At 43.1% G+C, this 15,332-nt stretch overlaps 1 protein-coding gene across 3 annotated transcripts in view; it reads right to left on the reverse strand.

Annotated features, from left to right (window-relative positions):
- Nucleotides 1-15,332, reverse strand: part of LOC109424254 (dendritic arbor reduction protein 1) — a 430,722-nt gene that overhangs the window by 121,254 nt on the left and 294,136 nt on the right. For all 3 annotated transcript variants that reach the window (XM_062852182.1, XM_062852181.1, XM_062852180.1), the window contains one exon: nt 5,916-5,975. In XM_062852182.1, the coding sequence (XP_062708166.1) occupies nt 5,916-5,975 (60 nt within the window). The remainder of the gene's footprint in view (nt 1-5,915; nt 5,976-15,332) is intronic.

Here is a 15,332-nt window from a genome sequence, read left to right on the forward strand (position 1 = left end):
TTTTCAGAAGCATTGAATAAATTTTGATTGCTAAATAGTTATAACACATAGAATATGGTTGGAAGGTATCGAGTGAACGGGTGACTTTTTAAATCAACTCTAATGGATAGTTTCCACTTGGTAAGTACAGTGCAATGGTTTTTCAGTTTTATGTATTACTAGCCGTCCTAATCACTTTAGCTTTTTATTTCGTTTTTATCACGCTCTGCAAGGACAAGTGACATTTCTCTCCATACTGAATCTGTTGTCAAACTCACTTTGCAAAAAAGAAGGAATTTTATTTGGTAAAAAGAATTTTGATATTATGCAGTCATAACATTGAAACCATTAAAATGTATGATGTTGTTATCAAGATCAAAGTGTCCTATCAAATAAAACTACAGGTAACTCAGACGAACATAGAAAAAATCACTGCACGAGACTACTATTATTGTTTGTGTGTTTATTTATTAACGACCCTTTAATCAAAAATGATCATTCGGGTCGGACTACTATTATTGAAATGTATCCGATTACTTGCAAATTGATATGTTTCCATTATATTTTACTATAAAATGTCATAGCATAGCATAGCATAGCATAGCATAGCATGAATACTTGCACAAATCTTGGATGGAGTTGCAAAGTTGAATATATCCATTGACATTGGTGATTTCGCTACTATCTACAATGCCATAGACTTACTCAGCTCCACACACCTGGCCAAGTCCTTGCAAGCATTTATAAATCCCTTCATCAACTTAGAAAGAGCCCAGAACTGAAGCAGCTTCCAATAGATGAAAGGATGTTGAAAATAGCGAATTTTCAACTTATATGTAGTTATATAACAATATAGGGTATTAAAAATAGAACAAGTAAAAGAAGAAGCATGAAACATTCTCACCAAATTTGAAAGGTCCATCGTTAGTTCCGTTTGAGGAGCGATTTCCCTGCTTCAGTGACGTCCAGTAGTTGAATCTTGATAACTGGTGGTTTGATTCGTATTATAACTTGAAGACGGGTACTTGAACATTAATCTAACTTTTCATCCGAATCGCATATAACGTGTCTTGTGTCCTGTGGCACAGTTTGAATGACAAAAGGCAAACAAATTCATCCGCACTGCCACAAGGAGGAAACCAGTTTTCATCAGCCGATATTCACAATTGAAGTCTACACGCAACACAGCACAAAATATCTAGAAAATCTAACGCGGCACTACTACATACATTTCTATGAAAATCTTGCTGAATATGTAAAATATAGCTCGAAATAAGACTTTTCACCAATTCGACGGTTAAATTCAAAAGTACGCGGAGCGAGAAAAAAAAAACATGTCAGAAAACGAAATACAGCCTTAGCACTCGTTTTAGAGCACAGTCATAAAATCACTTATTATGCTTCTGTCAGCCAATCTTTGGTAAAAATTTGTTAATTTTGGCGTTCCAAAGTGTTCTACTACATAATGTTACATTTTCACTTTGTTTGGCATCGTATAGTCCCTGCACACTTGCACACCTTCATTCCCAATGATTGCAATCTTCTGATTGATATCCCACTAATTACGTTTTCCTATAGCAATGAACCGGCGGATATCTTCGTTTTTCACACGCCCTGCAATCCGAGTCGCCGTGTAAATTTGACTTTTTAATCGCGGTACACATTTTGCTATCACCCCGTCCGGAAGATTTTTGTTAAAAAGCCAAACACTCAAACACAAGATAAATAATGCCGTCATTATTTCTAGTTTCTATACACGCCTTTTCACTGTAATGGATTTGACAAACTTTTCACACGAGTTCTCAAGTCATTCTTCTTTTTTGGCAAAAAAAGACAAACTTTTTGAAAATGCTGACAGGCGGTAGATAAAAACACAGCACGAGAAAATTCCACGTCCGTATTCGCGCGCGGCACACTACGATTCTACTCGACAAACATGTTATTGAGATGTACAAAAATTGTCGGCTTATACTATAAAATGTCATTGACATATATTAAGCATGCGTTGCATTCGGTAAGGGTAACTCTTAATAAAAATAAACATGTGACGTTTTGAAAAAAAAATCAATACAATTTGTGTAATTATCCTTGACCAAATGATTATTTGATTTGAAAACATGTTATGACATTGAAATTGCTTTTCAAATCACGTTAACCCGCTGTTTCATCTTACCCCAACCGTTTCAACTTGCCCCGGTGTACCTTATTTTAAACAAAATGTTGAATAATCATTTTTGAATGCAATATCATAATATGACGACGCCAATCTTATGTATTTTGTTTCAACTTTTTGTTATTTGAGACTAAACAACCCAGTGAAACCTAAAGGTATCATTTTATAAGTCTTTGACACTTTTAAGATTTTGTATGGACAAAAGTCCTCAACAGATCAGAGGCAGAACTATTACAAATAAGTCACGCAAGTTCAGTATAGTCAACTCATACTTTTTGGCAAATATCCATGTGGATATGGTTTGACATGCAAAGTATGTGCAACTAATAACCGCCATTTCAAGCAAACTAGTACATAAAGGGTATGTGCTGCAAATGGTATGAGTCACAGGTGTATGGTGCTTCCGCAAATGTAGCACAAATGTAGTCGCACTAATGGGAAGTATTTGTTTACCTCCATTACAAATATCTATGTGACAGACAAATGGAAGGAATGTAGACTTTTACGATTTATGACTTTCGGCAGACTGTAGTGGGCTGGACACATGAAACGAACGCCAAATAAATTTAAACTCGTTGTAAAGACTTTTGAATTCATTTCTCTCCAAATGGTTTCACATTTATTATTAAAAAGGGGACTTTTCTAGCGGAGTTAAGGTTCATCAGATTTGCGAAATACCATATCATATGGGGAAAGTGGTAAAATACTAAAATCGAATTTATTTTAATTTTCCCTGATGAAAGATTTTTTAACCTCCAAAATCTTAATATACAGCTAAGGCTAATTTATAACGAAAAAATATTTTAGGTTCATGAAAGTGCGATAATAATCCTGTTTCAACACACCGTGCGATGCGTCACTATCACAGCGATGCGTAAACATTGCAGCCTCCCGTGGTATGGTAGACCGAAGCACTTTCTTCCCCCGCCAAGATATCCACAAAGCCACCTGGAGATCACCCGACCATCAAACAGAAAATCAAATCGACCACGCTCTGATCGAAGGTAAGTTCTTCTCGGATAGGTATAACCACGCGTCGTCGAAGTCGAACGACTCAATAACGAGCAGCTGCGTAACATAGAAGTGGCTCAAGACTACGCGCAGCTAGGCGCAGCTACACTTGAAAATGGCTGGAGGGACATCCGATCCGCCATAGGTAGTACCTCGGCTACAGCACTAGGCTTCACGACTCCGAATCACAGAAATGACTGGTATGACGGATGATGTGAACAGTTGAAAAACGGAAAGAATGTAGCATGGGCGAGAATGTTCCAACACCGTACGAGGGTGAATGAGGCACGTTATAGACAGGTGCGGAACAGGCAGAACATGTCTTCCGGGGGAAGATCTCCAGCAGGAAGAACGAGATCGCGAGCTGTACCTCGCTAAGGACACACGGAAGTCATGACGGAAGTTCTACGAGAAGCTGAACCGCAACCGCTCGCGCAGAATCTTTGTGCCGAGATAATCACGGGAATATTCCCACGAGCGAGCATGAGGGGGTCGAAAAATGGCGGCAGCATTACGATGAGCACCTCAATGGTGACGTTGCAAGCACCAAAGGTGGTGTGGTAGCAGATCTAGGGGTACTTGCGCAGGACGAAAGATTTCCTGCCCCTAACCACCAAGACCACACTTCTGAGCGCTGCCTACATACAAGATACTCTTTAAAATTTTATGCCGCCGTCTATCTCCGATTGCAAGACTCATGGGGCAATATTAGGCTACTGTTCGCCAGGTGTTGCAGAAATGCCGCGAATACAACGTGCCCACACATCACTTGTTCATCGATTTTAAATTGACGTATGATACAATCGATCGAGCAGATTATGCACGAAAACGAAATCCCGGATAAACTGATACGATTGATGAATGCGACGATGGATCGAGTGATGTGTGTAGTTCGAGTATCAGGGACACTCTCGAGTCCCTGCGAATCTCGCAGAGGGTTACGGCAAGGTGATTTGAGGGTGTAATAAGGAAAGCGGGGATAAACACGAGTGGAACGAGTTTTACGAAGTCCGTTCAGCTGCTTGGTTTCGCCAATGATATTGATATTATAGCTCGCAAATTTGAGACGATGGCGGAAACGTACATCCGACTAAAGAGTGAAGCCAGGCGAATCGGATTAGTCATTAATGTGTCGAAGACAAGGTGATGATGGCAAAGGGCTCCAGGAAAGAATCACCGCGCCTGCCACCCCGAATTTCTATCGACGGTGATGAAATTGAGACGGTTGAAGAATTCGTGTACTTGGGCTCACTGGTGACCGCCGAATACGACACATTGTGACAGGAAATCGAGCTTACTTTGGATTCCGCAGAACTCTACGATCGAAAAAAGTTAAAACGAAGTTAACTATCTACAAAACGCTGATTAGACCGAAAGTCCTCTATGGGCACGAAGCATGGCCCTACGTGCAGAGGATCAACATACCCTTGAAATTTTTGAACGGAAGGTGCTGCGTACCATCTACGGCGGAGTGCAGATGGAAAACAGGACTTGGATAGGGCGAATGAACCACGAGCTGCATCAGCTGCTGAGAGAACCAATCATCGTCCACACCGTGAAGTGAAAATCGGGAGGCTACGGTGGGCGGGTCACGTCATCCCGGTGGTTTAGTAAAGAATTTTCCGTTTGTTGAAAAGATTTCATCGACTAGAACAGGAATCGAACCTACACTCTAAGACTTATGAAACGTCTAGACGACTGACGCCACTAAACCGCACATCCACCAATCCCATATAACATGATAATTACTTTACGTAGCGTCAAACATGAACTTGCTCGTGCGTATTCAAAGAGGTCACACCACCATTCATGGTCCCATCATCGAAAGGGAAATTTCCATCGGGCGGTGCAGGCGCATGGTATGGGACCTACTTAAAAATGCAAAAGGAGTAGCAAAGCAAGAAGTGGAAAGATCCGATCGGCCAAGGAGGCTGAAACCGGTTGAAATGTAGATCCCATCGTTACTGAACTGACCGACTGACGCAGAAGAAGACGCTGCGCTGCTTGCCCGACGACGACGACGACGACTGAATGTCTAGGCTGACCGCGGCCGGTCGGTGGTAGTACCCCTTAACAGTACAAGAGCACGCGAGATAAATGATCGACCCAGTGATAAATTAGTCGAGATGCCCCTGGCTGAGAGTACGATCGGTTGATCGGGCGGTGGGTCGGTAATAGACTGCCAACCAAATCGCGCGCATCTGATGGAAATGATCGAGAGACTTGAATGAATGGGAAAATGACGAACGACGAACCCGAGAGGTTTAGGCCGTATTAGCCGAGACGAGATGTTCCAAGTGAGATGGTTCGTCGTCGTTGGTTTGAAAAATCGATAGAGGCTGTCTCTGGTACCATTTACAATCCAAATTAGGCGATCGGGGCGGGTAATAAATGATCGGTTAGGGTGGCGATTCGCGTCGATGAAACAACTGAAGTGGTGGTCCGTTGCGGTCAGTTTTTTTTTGTCGGCAAGGAGGTGCACATATAATCGCTGTATAATGGTTGTGGTATTGTTTAACTGATTGGACCGTTGATGTGGTATTCAATTTCAACTGTACAAAGCGATTCGTTTGGAAAGGTGTATCATTTTAACACGGCTAATTATTGTCTATTGCGATGAGCGATGTTTTATTAAGCTGTCAACGGGCGTTGAATGGTTTGGCCCGAAGTGTGTAGGCAAATTACATACATTATTTACGACTGGTAATCGGAGGCAAATGCCATCAAGGAAGGAAGATTCAACATCACTTACCTGTATGGATTCGTTGATGGGCTTTTAGGTGCGAGCTTTTGGTGTAGACTTTTGTGCAACCTGCAAATGAAGAAAGAGAGAAATTGAGAAAGTGCAATTAAGCAGGGATGCGAAATAAGCAACTCGTTATTTATCAGCTAATAATGGAACATTGCGATGACAAATTATGGTGCTGACGTCGGAGCACTCTTCTTTCGACGAGTTCAAAAGTATCTCCCAAAGTACCGCAAATTAGCCGCAGCTAATTAAAAGTAAATTTTTTAATTGCAACTCGTCGTAAACCTGCAGTGAGGCCACTTCTTGATTTGGCAGTGGCGAGTGATGTTCTCTGCTGGGGACCACGAATCCGTACATGAATATAACTGTACAAAGGGTATCAGATGAGCCACAGCGATGAAGATGATCGTAAAAAGTCGGGTTGTAAATGTCAAAGTCGTTTAAGGATTTTTATTGACGAATTGCAACCGTAAGGCACACAGCGGTGTGGTTGAAGCACGAACGGCGCGTAATACGATAGGGATGTTCCAAAATCGGTGGTTGTAATTAAAATTATGTTTTGTTGGAAGTACACAAATTAAGGTTAAGTAAAAGATATGGCATTTGATGTATGAAGGATTATTTAATAAATTATTAGAGTTGCAGTTGCAGACACTGTATAGATTGGGTAACGCGTACTTTCAGAAGTTAAATGGACCTCATTGAGGCTTTTAGCCTCATAGTAACTCGTATCAATACGTTCTCGCAGTGGCATCGGTCGAACTACGAGAAATCTTAGGGAAGGTTTGGTATACAACACTGGAGAGAATCTTTTTCAGTGTCTATGAAGGACTCTAAGCTCAACTGAGCTCCGGAAGGCTAGAAAGATGTTGTCCAGCACTGCGAGCCAGCCGTAAAAACAATTGTAACGAAAGTCAGCAGCTGAGTCATACGAACCGAGACCAACGGCATCGTCTCCAGCAACGATGAAGATCTTGTAATTTGGTACGTGGAACTGTTGATCGTGAAACTTCACCTACGGCACCCGCATACCTGCTGATCTACTGCAGGACCATGTTGAAGTGTTCAACAGCGCCCGCTATGGAACAAAAGGCGATGGGTAGGACTTAATAGTCGGGGTATGATCTTCAGGAGTTCCAATCAATGTATCTGCTACGCATACATTTAGCAGAGATACATATTTCGTTTAAGCGTAGTAGAGACTTTTTTCGGACGTTTCCTATCTTTCTCAATTTACCTTCAAACCATCAAATCCAGGCAAGAAAAAAAGTGAAAGGTTAACGTCTAAAGCTTCTTTTATCACAATCCAAACATCAACCGAAAGTGAGTTCCTTTTCATCTCCGACTGCGCGCCACCATTGTGGAGCTGTTTTCGTTCATTTGAATAATTTCATTATGACCCGGTCATGTTTCGTGTTATACTATTCTCGCCCCACGCCGCCACCCTCCTTGGGCGAGTCAATCGTGGGGGCCGTTCCCTTCGCAGAATCGACCGATCGACCGACCCGCCATCCATTCGAATTGGCCACTAACAATAACAATAACAACCACCACAGTAGTGACTGGGTCGATCAAATGTTATAAATGATCAGAAAAGAGCGTTATAAAATTCAATATTTTATTTTTATTTTGCATTGTTGATCGACCACGGGTGGAGAGTGCGCTGCGCGCTGACAGGAGTTGCAGTGCCCCACAGAGTCATGAAGTCAATCTTCGTACGGCTCGAAGTCGTCGTCACCACCACCGCGTCGCTGTTGTCGGTTGATCGGTGTCATAAGAAAATTTTCGATTTGGATTATGTAGGGGAATCGGTATGAAACACATCAATGATTTTGGTAGCTGCTTGGATCAGTAGTTGATCATCAACATCAACTTCTTTTCCCAACAAGCCTAGCTAACTGTATGTGTATATTGTCGGTTGTTTTATTTAAGTTCTGTGAAATCCTTCACAACAATTCCTTGTTGTGTTGTGTGAAAAACTGGGAATTGAACTGGGACCCTCTGATTCATAATCACTCATCTTGGCGTGTACCCCATAGTTTTAAAAAGCAGAGAGTCAGATCAATATTTTCAGCCGCAGTGTTTGAAAAGTGAAGTATTTTCTCCCGAACCAAGCAAAATGTGTTCCTCTTTGAACGGCGCTTTTCTACTTAAATCGGTCCGCAGCCTGCGGCTGCATTGGCCAAAATGGCCAATTTGAATCATGAATCATTGAAGGCTTCATTGGCCAAAATGCTTCTGAAGCAAGAGGGAGTATGAGCAAGAAAAATATGACTGAGAGTGAGGAACGATGGTTTATCGGCGTGTGGCTTTCTGAATCATTTTCAATTTAATCGAAAATTACGTTTAGCATTATATTACCAGCAAAATGATTATTCTTGCAAATTTTTAGCAACAAATAAATCCTCTGTATCATTGCCTCATCTTCACCCTCGCCGCAGCAAGTGAGAACGGATCGGATGATCTCCACTCTCCAGTTAGTTTGCTTCCCGAATCAACCGAACAGCTGAACAGCGCTCGCAGTTGATTCGGGTTTTCTTTGATTTTTTCTCGTGTTTGTTCGTAGTGGTGACTGGCGCTGATAACTAATCGTATTTTTCATATTCACTCAGATTTAGGCACTGTTGAGTCGTCATGGCACCATTGTCCAATAAATGATCAGCTAATTACCATAATCTTAATATTCTGACTGTTCAGCATTCATTGTTACATAAGGAGCTCACGTGTTATGCCTCGAGCATATAGATACATACATACATACATTTATTTGCTCATCATTACATTTGAGACAAAACATAATCAACAATAGTAAGCCACAATACTCAGTTTGTGGCTGCCGCTCTCCATCTTCGGTCAAGCCCAATGCTCGCCAAGTTACGCTCCACCTGATCCGCCAATCATACTCTCTGCACTCCACGCTTTACTATGCCAACCGGATCAGTTGCAAACACCAGCTTTGTAGGGTTTTTTTCCGGCATTCTTGCAACATGCCCTGCCCACCGTATCATTCCGGCTTTGGCCACCTTCTGGATGCTGGGTTCGCCGTAAAGTGCAGCGAGCTTGTGGTTCATCCTTCTCCGCCAGACACCGTTCTCCCGCAAACCGCCGAAGATCGTCCTTAGCACGCGTCGCTCGAAAACTCCGAGTGCTTTCATAGAGGACCACCGGCCTTATTAGCGTCTTGTACATGGTGCATTTGGTGCGTGGGTGAATCTTTTTCGACCGCAGATTCTTCTGGAGCCCGTAGTAGGCCCGACTTCCGCTGATGATGCGCCTTCGAATTTTTCTTCCATGATTCTCCATAGCTTTGTGCGGTCGACACTGTCGTATGCCGTTTTGAAGTCGATGAACAGGTGATGCGTTGGGACCTGGTATTCACGGCATTTCTGGAGGATTTGCCGCACGGTGATGATCTGGTCCATTGTCGACCGACCGTCAATGAAGCCAGCTTGAAAACTTCCCACGAACTCATTCGTTCTAGGGACAGACGACAGATAATGACAGATCTGTTCAGTTTCCCAGATCCTGACTATCAGCCCGATGCAGACAGGTGGCCAGCTTTTCAGGGCCTATCTTGATGGGATCCGATACCTTCCATACCAGCTACTTTGTTGGTTTTGAGCTGAAGCATGGCATCCTTAACTTCCCTCATCGTGGAAGTTGGTTCATTTCCGTTCTCCGCTGCACTGGCGTCATCGTTTCCTCCGTTGCCGTGGTTTTCCGTGCCTACAATCTACATTCTCCACGCCATTCAGGTGCTGATCGAAGTGTTGCTTCCACCTTTCGATCACCTCACGTCCGTCCGCCAAGAGGCCTCCGTCCTTATCCCTGCACATTTTGGCTCGCGACCCGAAGCAGTTGCGAGATGCGTTGAGCTTCTGGTAGAACATCCGTGTTTATTGGGAACGACGCAGCAGTTTTATATCTTCGCACTTCGCTTCTGTCTGCTGTTTCCGCTTTTGTTTGTAACGTTCTAGGTTCTGTCGGGTCCCTTGCTGCAGCATTACCGCCCGCGCTGGGTACTTCTCCACCAAAACCGTTCTGCACTCTTCGTTCCGTCCATTCCGTTCCACGTACCCGATGGTGCTCTCGGCTGCGTTGTTGATGACTGCTTTCACTGTACTCCAGCAGTCCTCTAGAGGAGCCTCATTGAGCTCGCCATCGTCTGGAAACGCGGTCTCGATATTCTGCGCGTATGCTGAGCATCCAGTTGTTTTAGTCGCTCTAGGTTGTACCGTGGCGGTCGCCGGTACCGTAAATTGTTGATGACGGAGAGTTTTGGGCGTAGTTTGACCATCATCAGATAGTAATCGAAGTCGATGTTGGTGCCACCATAGGTCCTGATGTCGATAATGTCGGAGAAGTGCCGTCCGTCAATCAGAACGTGGTCGATTTGAGATTCCGTCGGCTGTGGTGATCTCCAGGTGTAACGACAAGGAAGGATGTGTTGGAAAAAGGTGCTACGTATTGCCATGTTTTTGGAGGCGATGAAATCAATGATTCGTAGGCCGTTTTCGTTCGTCTGCTGGTGAGCGCTGAACTTTCCAATCGTCGGTCTGAATTCCTCCTCCTGGCCTATCTGAGCGTTTATATTTCCTAAATATGATGCTCTTGACGTCGTGGCTTGGGCAGCGATCGTACTTGTGTTCGAGCTGCGCGTAAAATGCGTCCTTGTCATCATCAGTGCTTCCGGAGTGTGGGCCGTGCACGTTTATTATGCTGAAGTTGAAGAATCGGCCCTTGACCCTGTACATTCTTTCGTCGATCGGCCACCAACCGATCACGCGCCTCTGCATATCACCCATCACGATGAAAGATGTTCCCAGCTCGCGTGTGTTGCCGCACCTCTGGTAGATGGTATGGTTACCTCTAAACGTCGCACTATGGATCCTGTCCAACACACCTCCTGCAGCGCTACGATGCCGAACCCGCGGTCCTTCAGTAGATAGGCGAGTATGCGGGTGCTCCTATTGAAGATGAGAGATCGGCAGTTCCACGTACCGAGTTTCCAATCGCAAGTCCTTTTTGTTCGATGGAGTCGTTGCCGTTGGTCTCGGTTCGTATTATTCTGTTGCTGATTTTCCGTTACAATGGGTTTTTACTGGTGGCTCGCAGGGCCTGACACCAATCCACTACTTTCCGGAGGACTATAGTTCACAGTTGAGCTTAGAGTCCTTCCCTGGCACCCGAACGATGATTAGTCGCCCCTAACATGGGGATCAGACGCTGTTGTGTGCAGCTCGTCCTGGAAAACTGACGCTCAGGTTTGCCGAGACAACCCCCCCCCCTGCACTCTTCCCTGTCAGCCTACGATCAAAGTTCCCACCGGGGTTGGTTACTCGATCTTTCCTAAGGTTGCTCATAGTTTCCGGCCGGTACCACGAGGAGGTAGGGGTAGGAGTTGCTGGGCAGAGGCTAGTGGATCACAATGGGATCTGAACTGCGCAGCATAGCCATCCTTTACCATGCCAAGAACTGATCCATATGCCTCCCTAAAAGTCTCATGAATTGTGATTTCATAAAGATTTCATGAATACCCGTGTGTCTACCACTTTGGCTTTATGGGCTTCTAATTAAACTAGATGTTTAGTTAAATTTTAATACCAACATTCAGCTTTCCTCCATGAAGCATTCAACCTTGTTCTCCCCATCCACGTAGCTCTGTCAGGCAGCAGGCAACTTGAATTGATCTTTATTGGAGCTGACAGATTCACATTCAGATCAAACTTGGAAAGCGATTCGGTCGTCTGTCCGCGACGTCGTCGTGTGTTGAGATCGCGCGCGCAACATAAGGGTCCTTTGCATTTTCGAATCGGAATTGGCCTCTGGGGCGCGCAAGATCGCACATTTGCCACGGGCCAGGCGGGAGAAGGCCTGGGCCCGTCAGCTGCTCGCTCACGGGGGTGCATGTGATGATTGGCCCGGCCATTGGCTCGAAACGTGAAAAATAGTAAATAGATTATAATGTAGTTTCGATGGAATTTATGGATCAAGGGCCTCCACTGTGGTGGTTTATGAATAATCTTTATTGTGGTTCGTGCCGTGCTCGTGCAGTTTAATGGCGCAGAATAGAACATGAATATGGGTTCATTTGTGGGCAGATTAAGATCTCGCATCACGCATTTCAACATTGGATTTTAAATTATGGAAAGGTTGCGATTTCGTAATATTGCTTTGGATAGGAATCGCTGAACAATTTTTCAACTGTATCATTGGGGTCTTTCAAAGGAGAGAAGTTTTGAACCCATACATGTCGTTGAAATGGTAAACGCACGGGTGTTCAGCAAGACCATGCTGAGGGTGACGGGTTCGATTCTTGGTCGATCCAGGGCTTTTCGTAGTGAAAATTTCCTTGGTTTCCTTGGGCATTGAATATTTTAGTTTAACATACGATACATAAGCATTCATATAATAATTGTGCTAGTTCTTGTAGAACACTTAACTGAGAAGCAGGTTTTAAGAAGAAAAATGTTTTGGATCAGTACCGTGGAAAGTTTCAGATATCAGATATCATGTCTATTGCATGTTCATAACTCACTTGGGTTGGCTAACCGTGGAGTGAAACCCTGATGTCTAGACTGTTTTCGATTTCCATAAAAGCTGGTTCAGTTAGATTCTATTATCAATCACACACAACGGTAGATAAATGCAGAGTTTTCCCTTCAAACGGCCCTACGTTCGGGCTCACACGTGTCGTTCCAAGACTGCTCTAATTTCTCCACGTAGCAAAATAATTTCAACCCAATAATAAATTCCACATTGCAAAACTGCTGTCTATCATCGATTGTCTAATGAGGCACGTAATGATTTCTCTAATTAAATCAATTATAATGGAAACCAGTAGCCCGGCAGATCGGGTTCACTTTTTATCTTCGCACTGCATGTACCTTTTTAATGGTCCGCGACAGCCAGCAGCCACTGCAATAACAACAACAGTTGACTCGTCTAAGATCATTTAATTTAACACTCTCTTGTCAGTGTTGGCCGCCTGCAGAAGCGACACCGAAGTACCAGAGTACCCGAGTCAGTTCAGGGTGTAGTGGCGCTGCTACTCTCTTCAGGTTTCACCAGTCAACCAGCCAGGCCAATTGAACGTGTTAGCATTTTTAATCATGATTTATCACATAATAGTATTTAATAATTGCAGACTGATAGGTGACTGAAAGGAACAATGATTTATTGATTTTTCTCGCCACCAGCGGCTTTCCGACTGACTGTCTTGTGGAGCTGCCGGGCGTTTGTGACTGTGACTGTCGATCTGTTTCTATTCAACCAAGTGAAAAGAAACAAGCCCTTTTCTGTGCTACCACCAACAACAAGACAGGAGACGTGATGTCGCTTCTTGTACGATATCGGGGATTGGTTCAAAACAGTTGAATGCAGAGTGAGAAATCAGCTTACAAACATCAAGCGGCTAATCATCTTGTGTGGTTATGACTTGTTTGAAAAATTCCTACCATTGTTTACGCGAGAGAACCATATATCGGCCCTTTTTTCAATGATATCACATTCTTATTCGAAATTTCAAATTAAATTTAAAATGATATCAGAGGCTTAATCAAGTTTCGATTCCATGGTTTGATGAGTAACCGTTTATACACCGTGCAAATGGGATTATGGGAATCTCAGACTTCTACTTCCTTTCAGACCTTCAGACGAGATCTTTGAGAGATAACCCCAAGCAAAAATCGGGAGTCCAATTAGTCTGTCAGAAGTCCGTTTTAAAACCTATGTTGCTTTATTTTTTTTATTTTCACGGTTCTAAGGTCCTCATGAAAATTTTTTGATTTGGAAAATATAACACTAAATAAAGCATCAGACACGAATGCCCTAGAGGTAAAGTCTCTCTAAACAAAAAAAAAACACTAAATTGAGAGGTAAATGCTGAGCATTGCTACGTCGTCTCAATATCTCGGCGTCTGGTTCGACTCCAAATTCACATGGGGGAAGCTTTGAGTTTCTGACACGGAATTGCCAAAGCGAATCAACTTTTACCAACTATTACCGGAACATGGTGGGGAGCGCACCCGGAAGATCTGATCGAGCTGTACACGCAACCTGAGATTGGCAGATTCTAATACATTTGGGTATGAAACATATACAAATATTGTATTAGGGCCTTGCAAATACAAAAATTGGTAGGTGGCAGTATACCAAAAATTGTATTGGCTTCCTAGAACCTGGAAAAGGAAAATTTCGCATGTGTGCGTGTGCTCTGTCGCACTGGTTTCTCATTATTTGTTCTATTTTTAGACTGATCATGGCATGGCATGGGATCATGGCAATACATGCTTAAAAAGAAACACGGGCGGCGGCGGGAATCGAACCGAGACACTATCATGGTGATACACGGTATCCTGCGCTCTAACCAGCACGGTTATAACTGCACATGAATAGACAAGAGGCTGAAAGCCATCATGATAAACACAAACGTGGCTTGGTGATGGAAGTGATACAGCCGCCACTCTGCGCAATGGGTCCAGAGCCGTATTTGCGAAGACAAAACTGTTTAAGCTTCAGCTTTAAGTTTTTAGACACATATTGTGTTTTAGAAAGTTTATTTTCAATTGTTGACCCTATTCCCTATTATTGTTATGTTAGGGTGGTTCGTCTGGTTAAACTGATTCAAAAATCTGCTTTCTAATAATTTTATTTGCGATGCCATGATGGATGGTGATGGATCGTTTAATTAGAAATTCCACCAATAAACGGCAAATTTTAAATTTAATATATCTCAGGACTCTCACCACTTAGAAAGTTGGTGTCTTCGACAACGTTGTTAAGTGAGTCAAGGGCTTACAGTTTATGGTCCACTAGGCGGCGCTAGTTACACATTTGCAAAATCATTCAAATGATTGATATTTTTTCGTGAAGTAATCAACAAGCTGTAAGTTTGTTTTCTTTGAACGTGTCTAAGTCAAGTCAAAGGTTTTTTCAAAGAGCTATGTATTAGTCATAACTGTGCAATGTCGCATTTCATTCGGTCCCCTTGATCCAGAGATATAGCAATTAAACGAAGAACACTCAAATATGAACTACTTTATTAGAGTTGCTCTAATTTTATGTAAAGTTATCCAATCGAGCCCAAATTTGTACCGTTTATAGCTTACTAGTAGTGCAACTGGCAGGAAAAATTTGAGAATATTTGGTGCATTATTGAAAAAGTTACAGCTTGCTGAATATATTTGAAATAATAAATTAAAGTTGCATGCTTCAATTAATTCGTAACTAGCGCCGCCTACTGACAGAACCTTGAACCAATCAGCTAACCAACTGAGCGGCCGTAACCAACCTAACAATATCGCCGAAGACATCAACTTTCTAAGTGATCTGAGTCCTGAGATATATGGAATATAATATTTGTTTGCTCACTAGCGCTGCCTTGTGGTGGAATTTTGAATCAAACGACTCATCATTTGT

The sequence above is a fragment of the Aedes albopictus genome, chromosome 2 (assembly GCF_035046485.1).
Source record: "Aedes albopictus strain Foshan chromosome 2, AalbF5, whole genome shotgun sequence".
NCBI classification, from domain to species: Eukaryota; Metazoa; Arthropoda; class Insecta; order Diptera; family Culicidae; genus Aedes; species Aedes albopictus.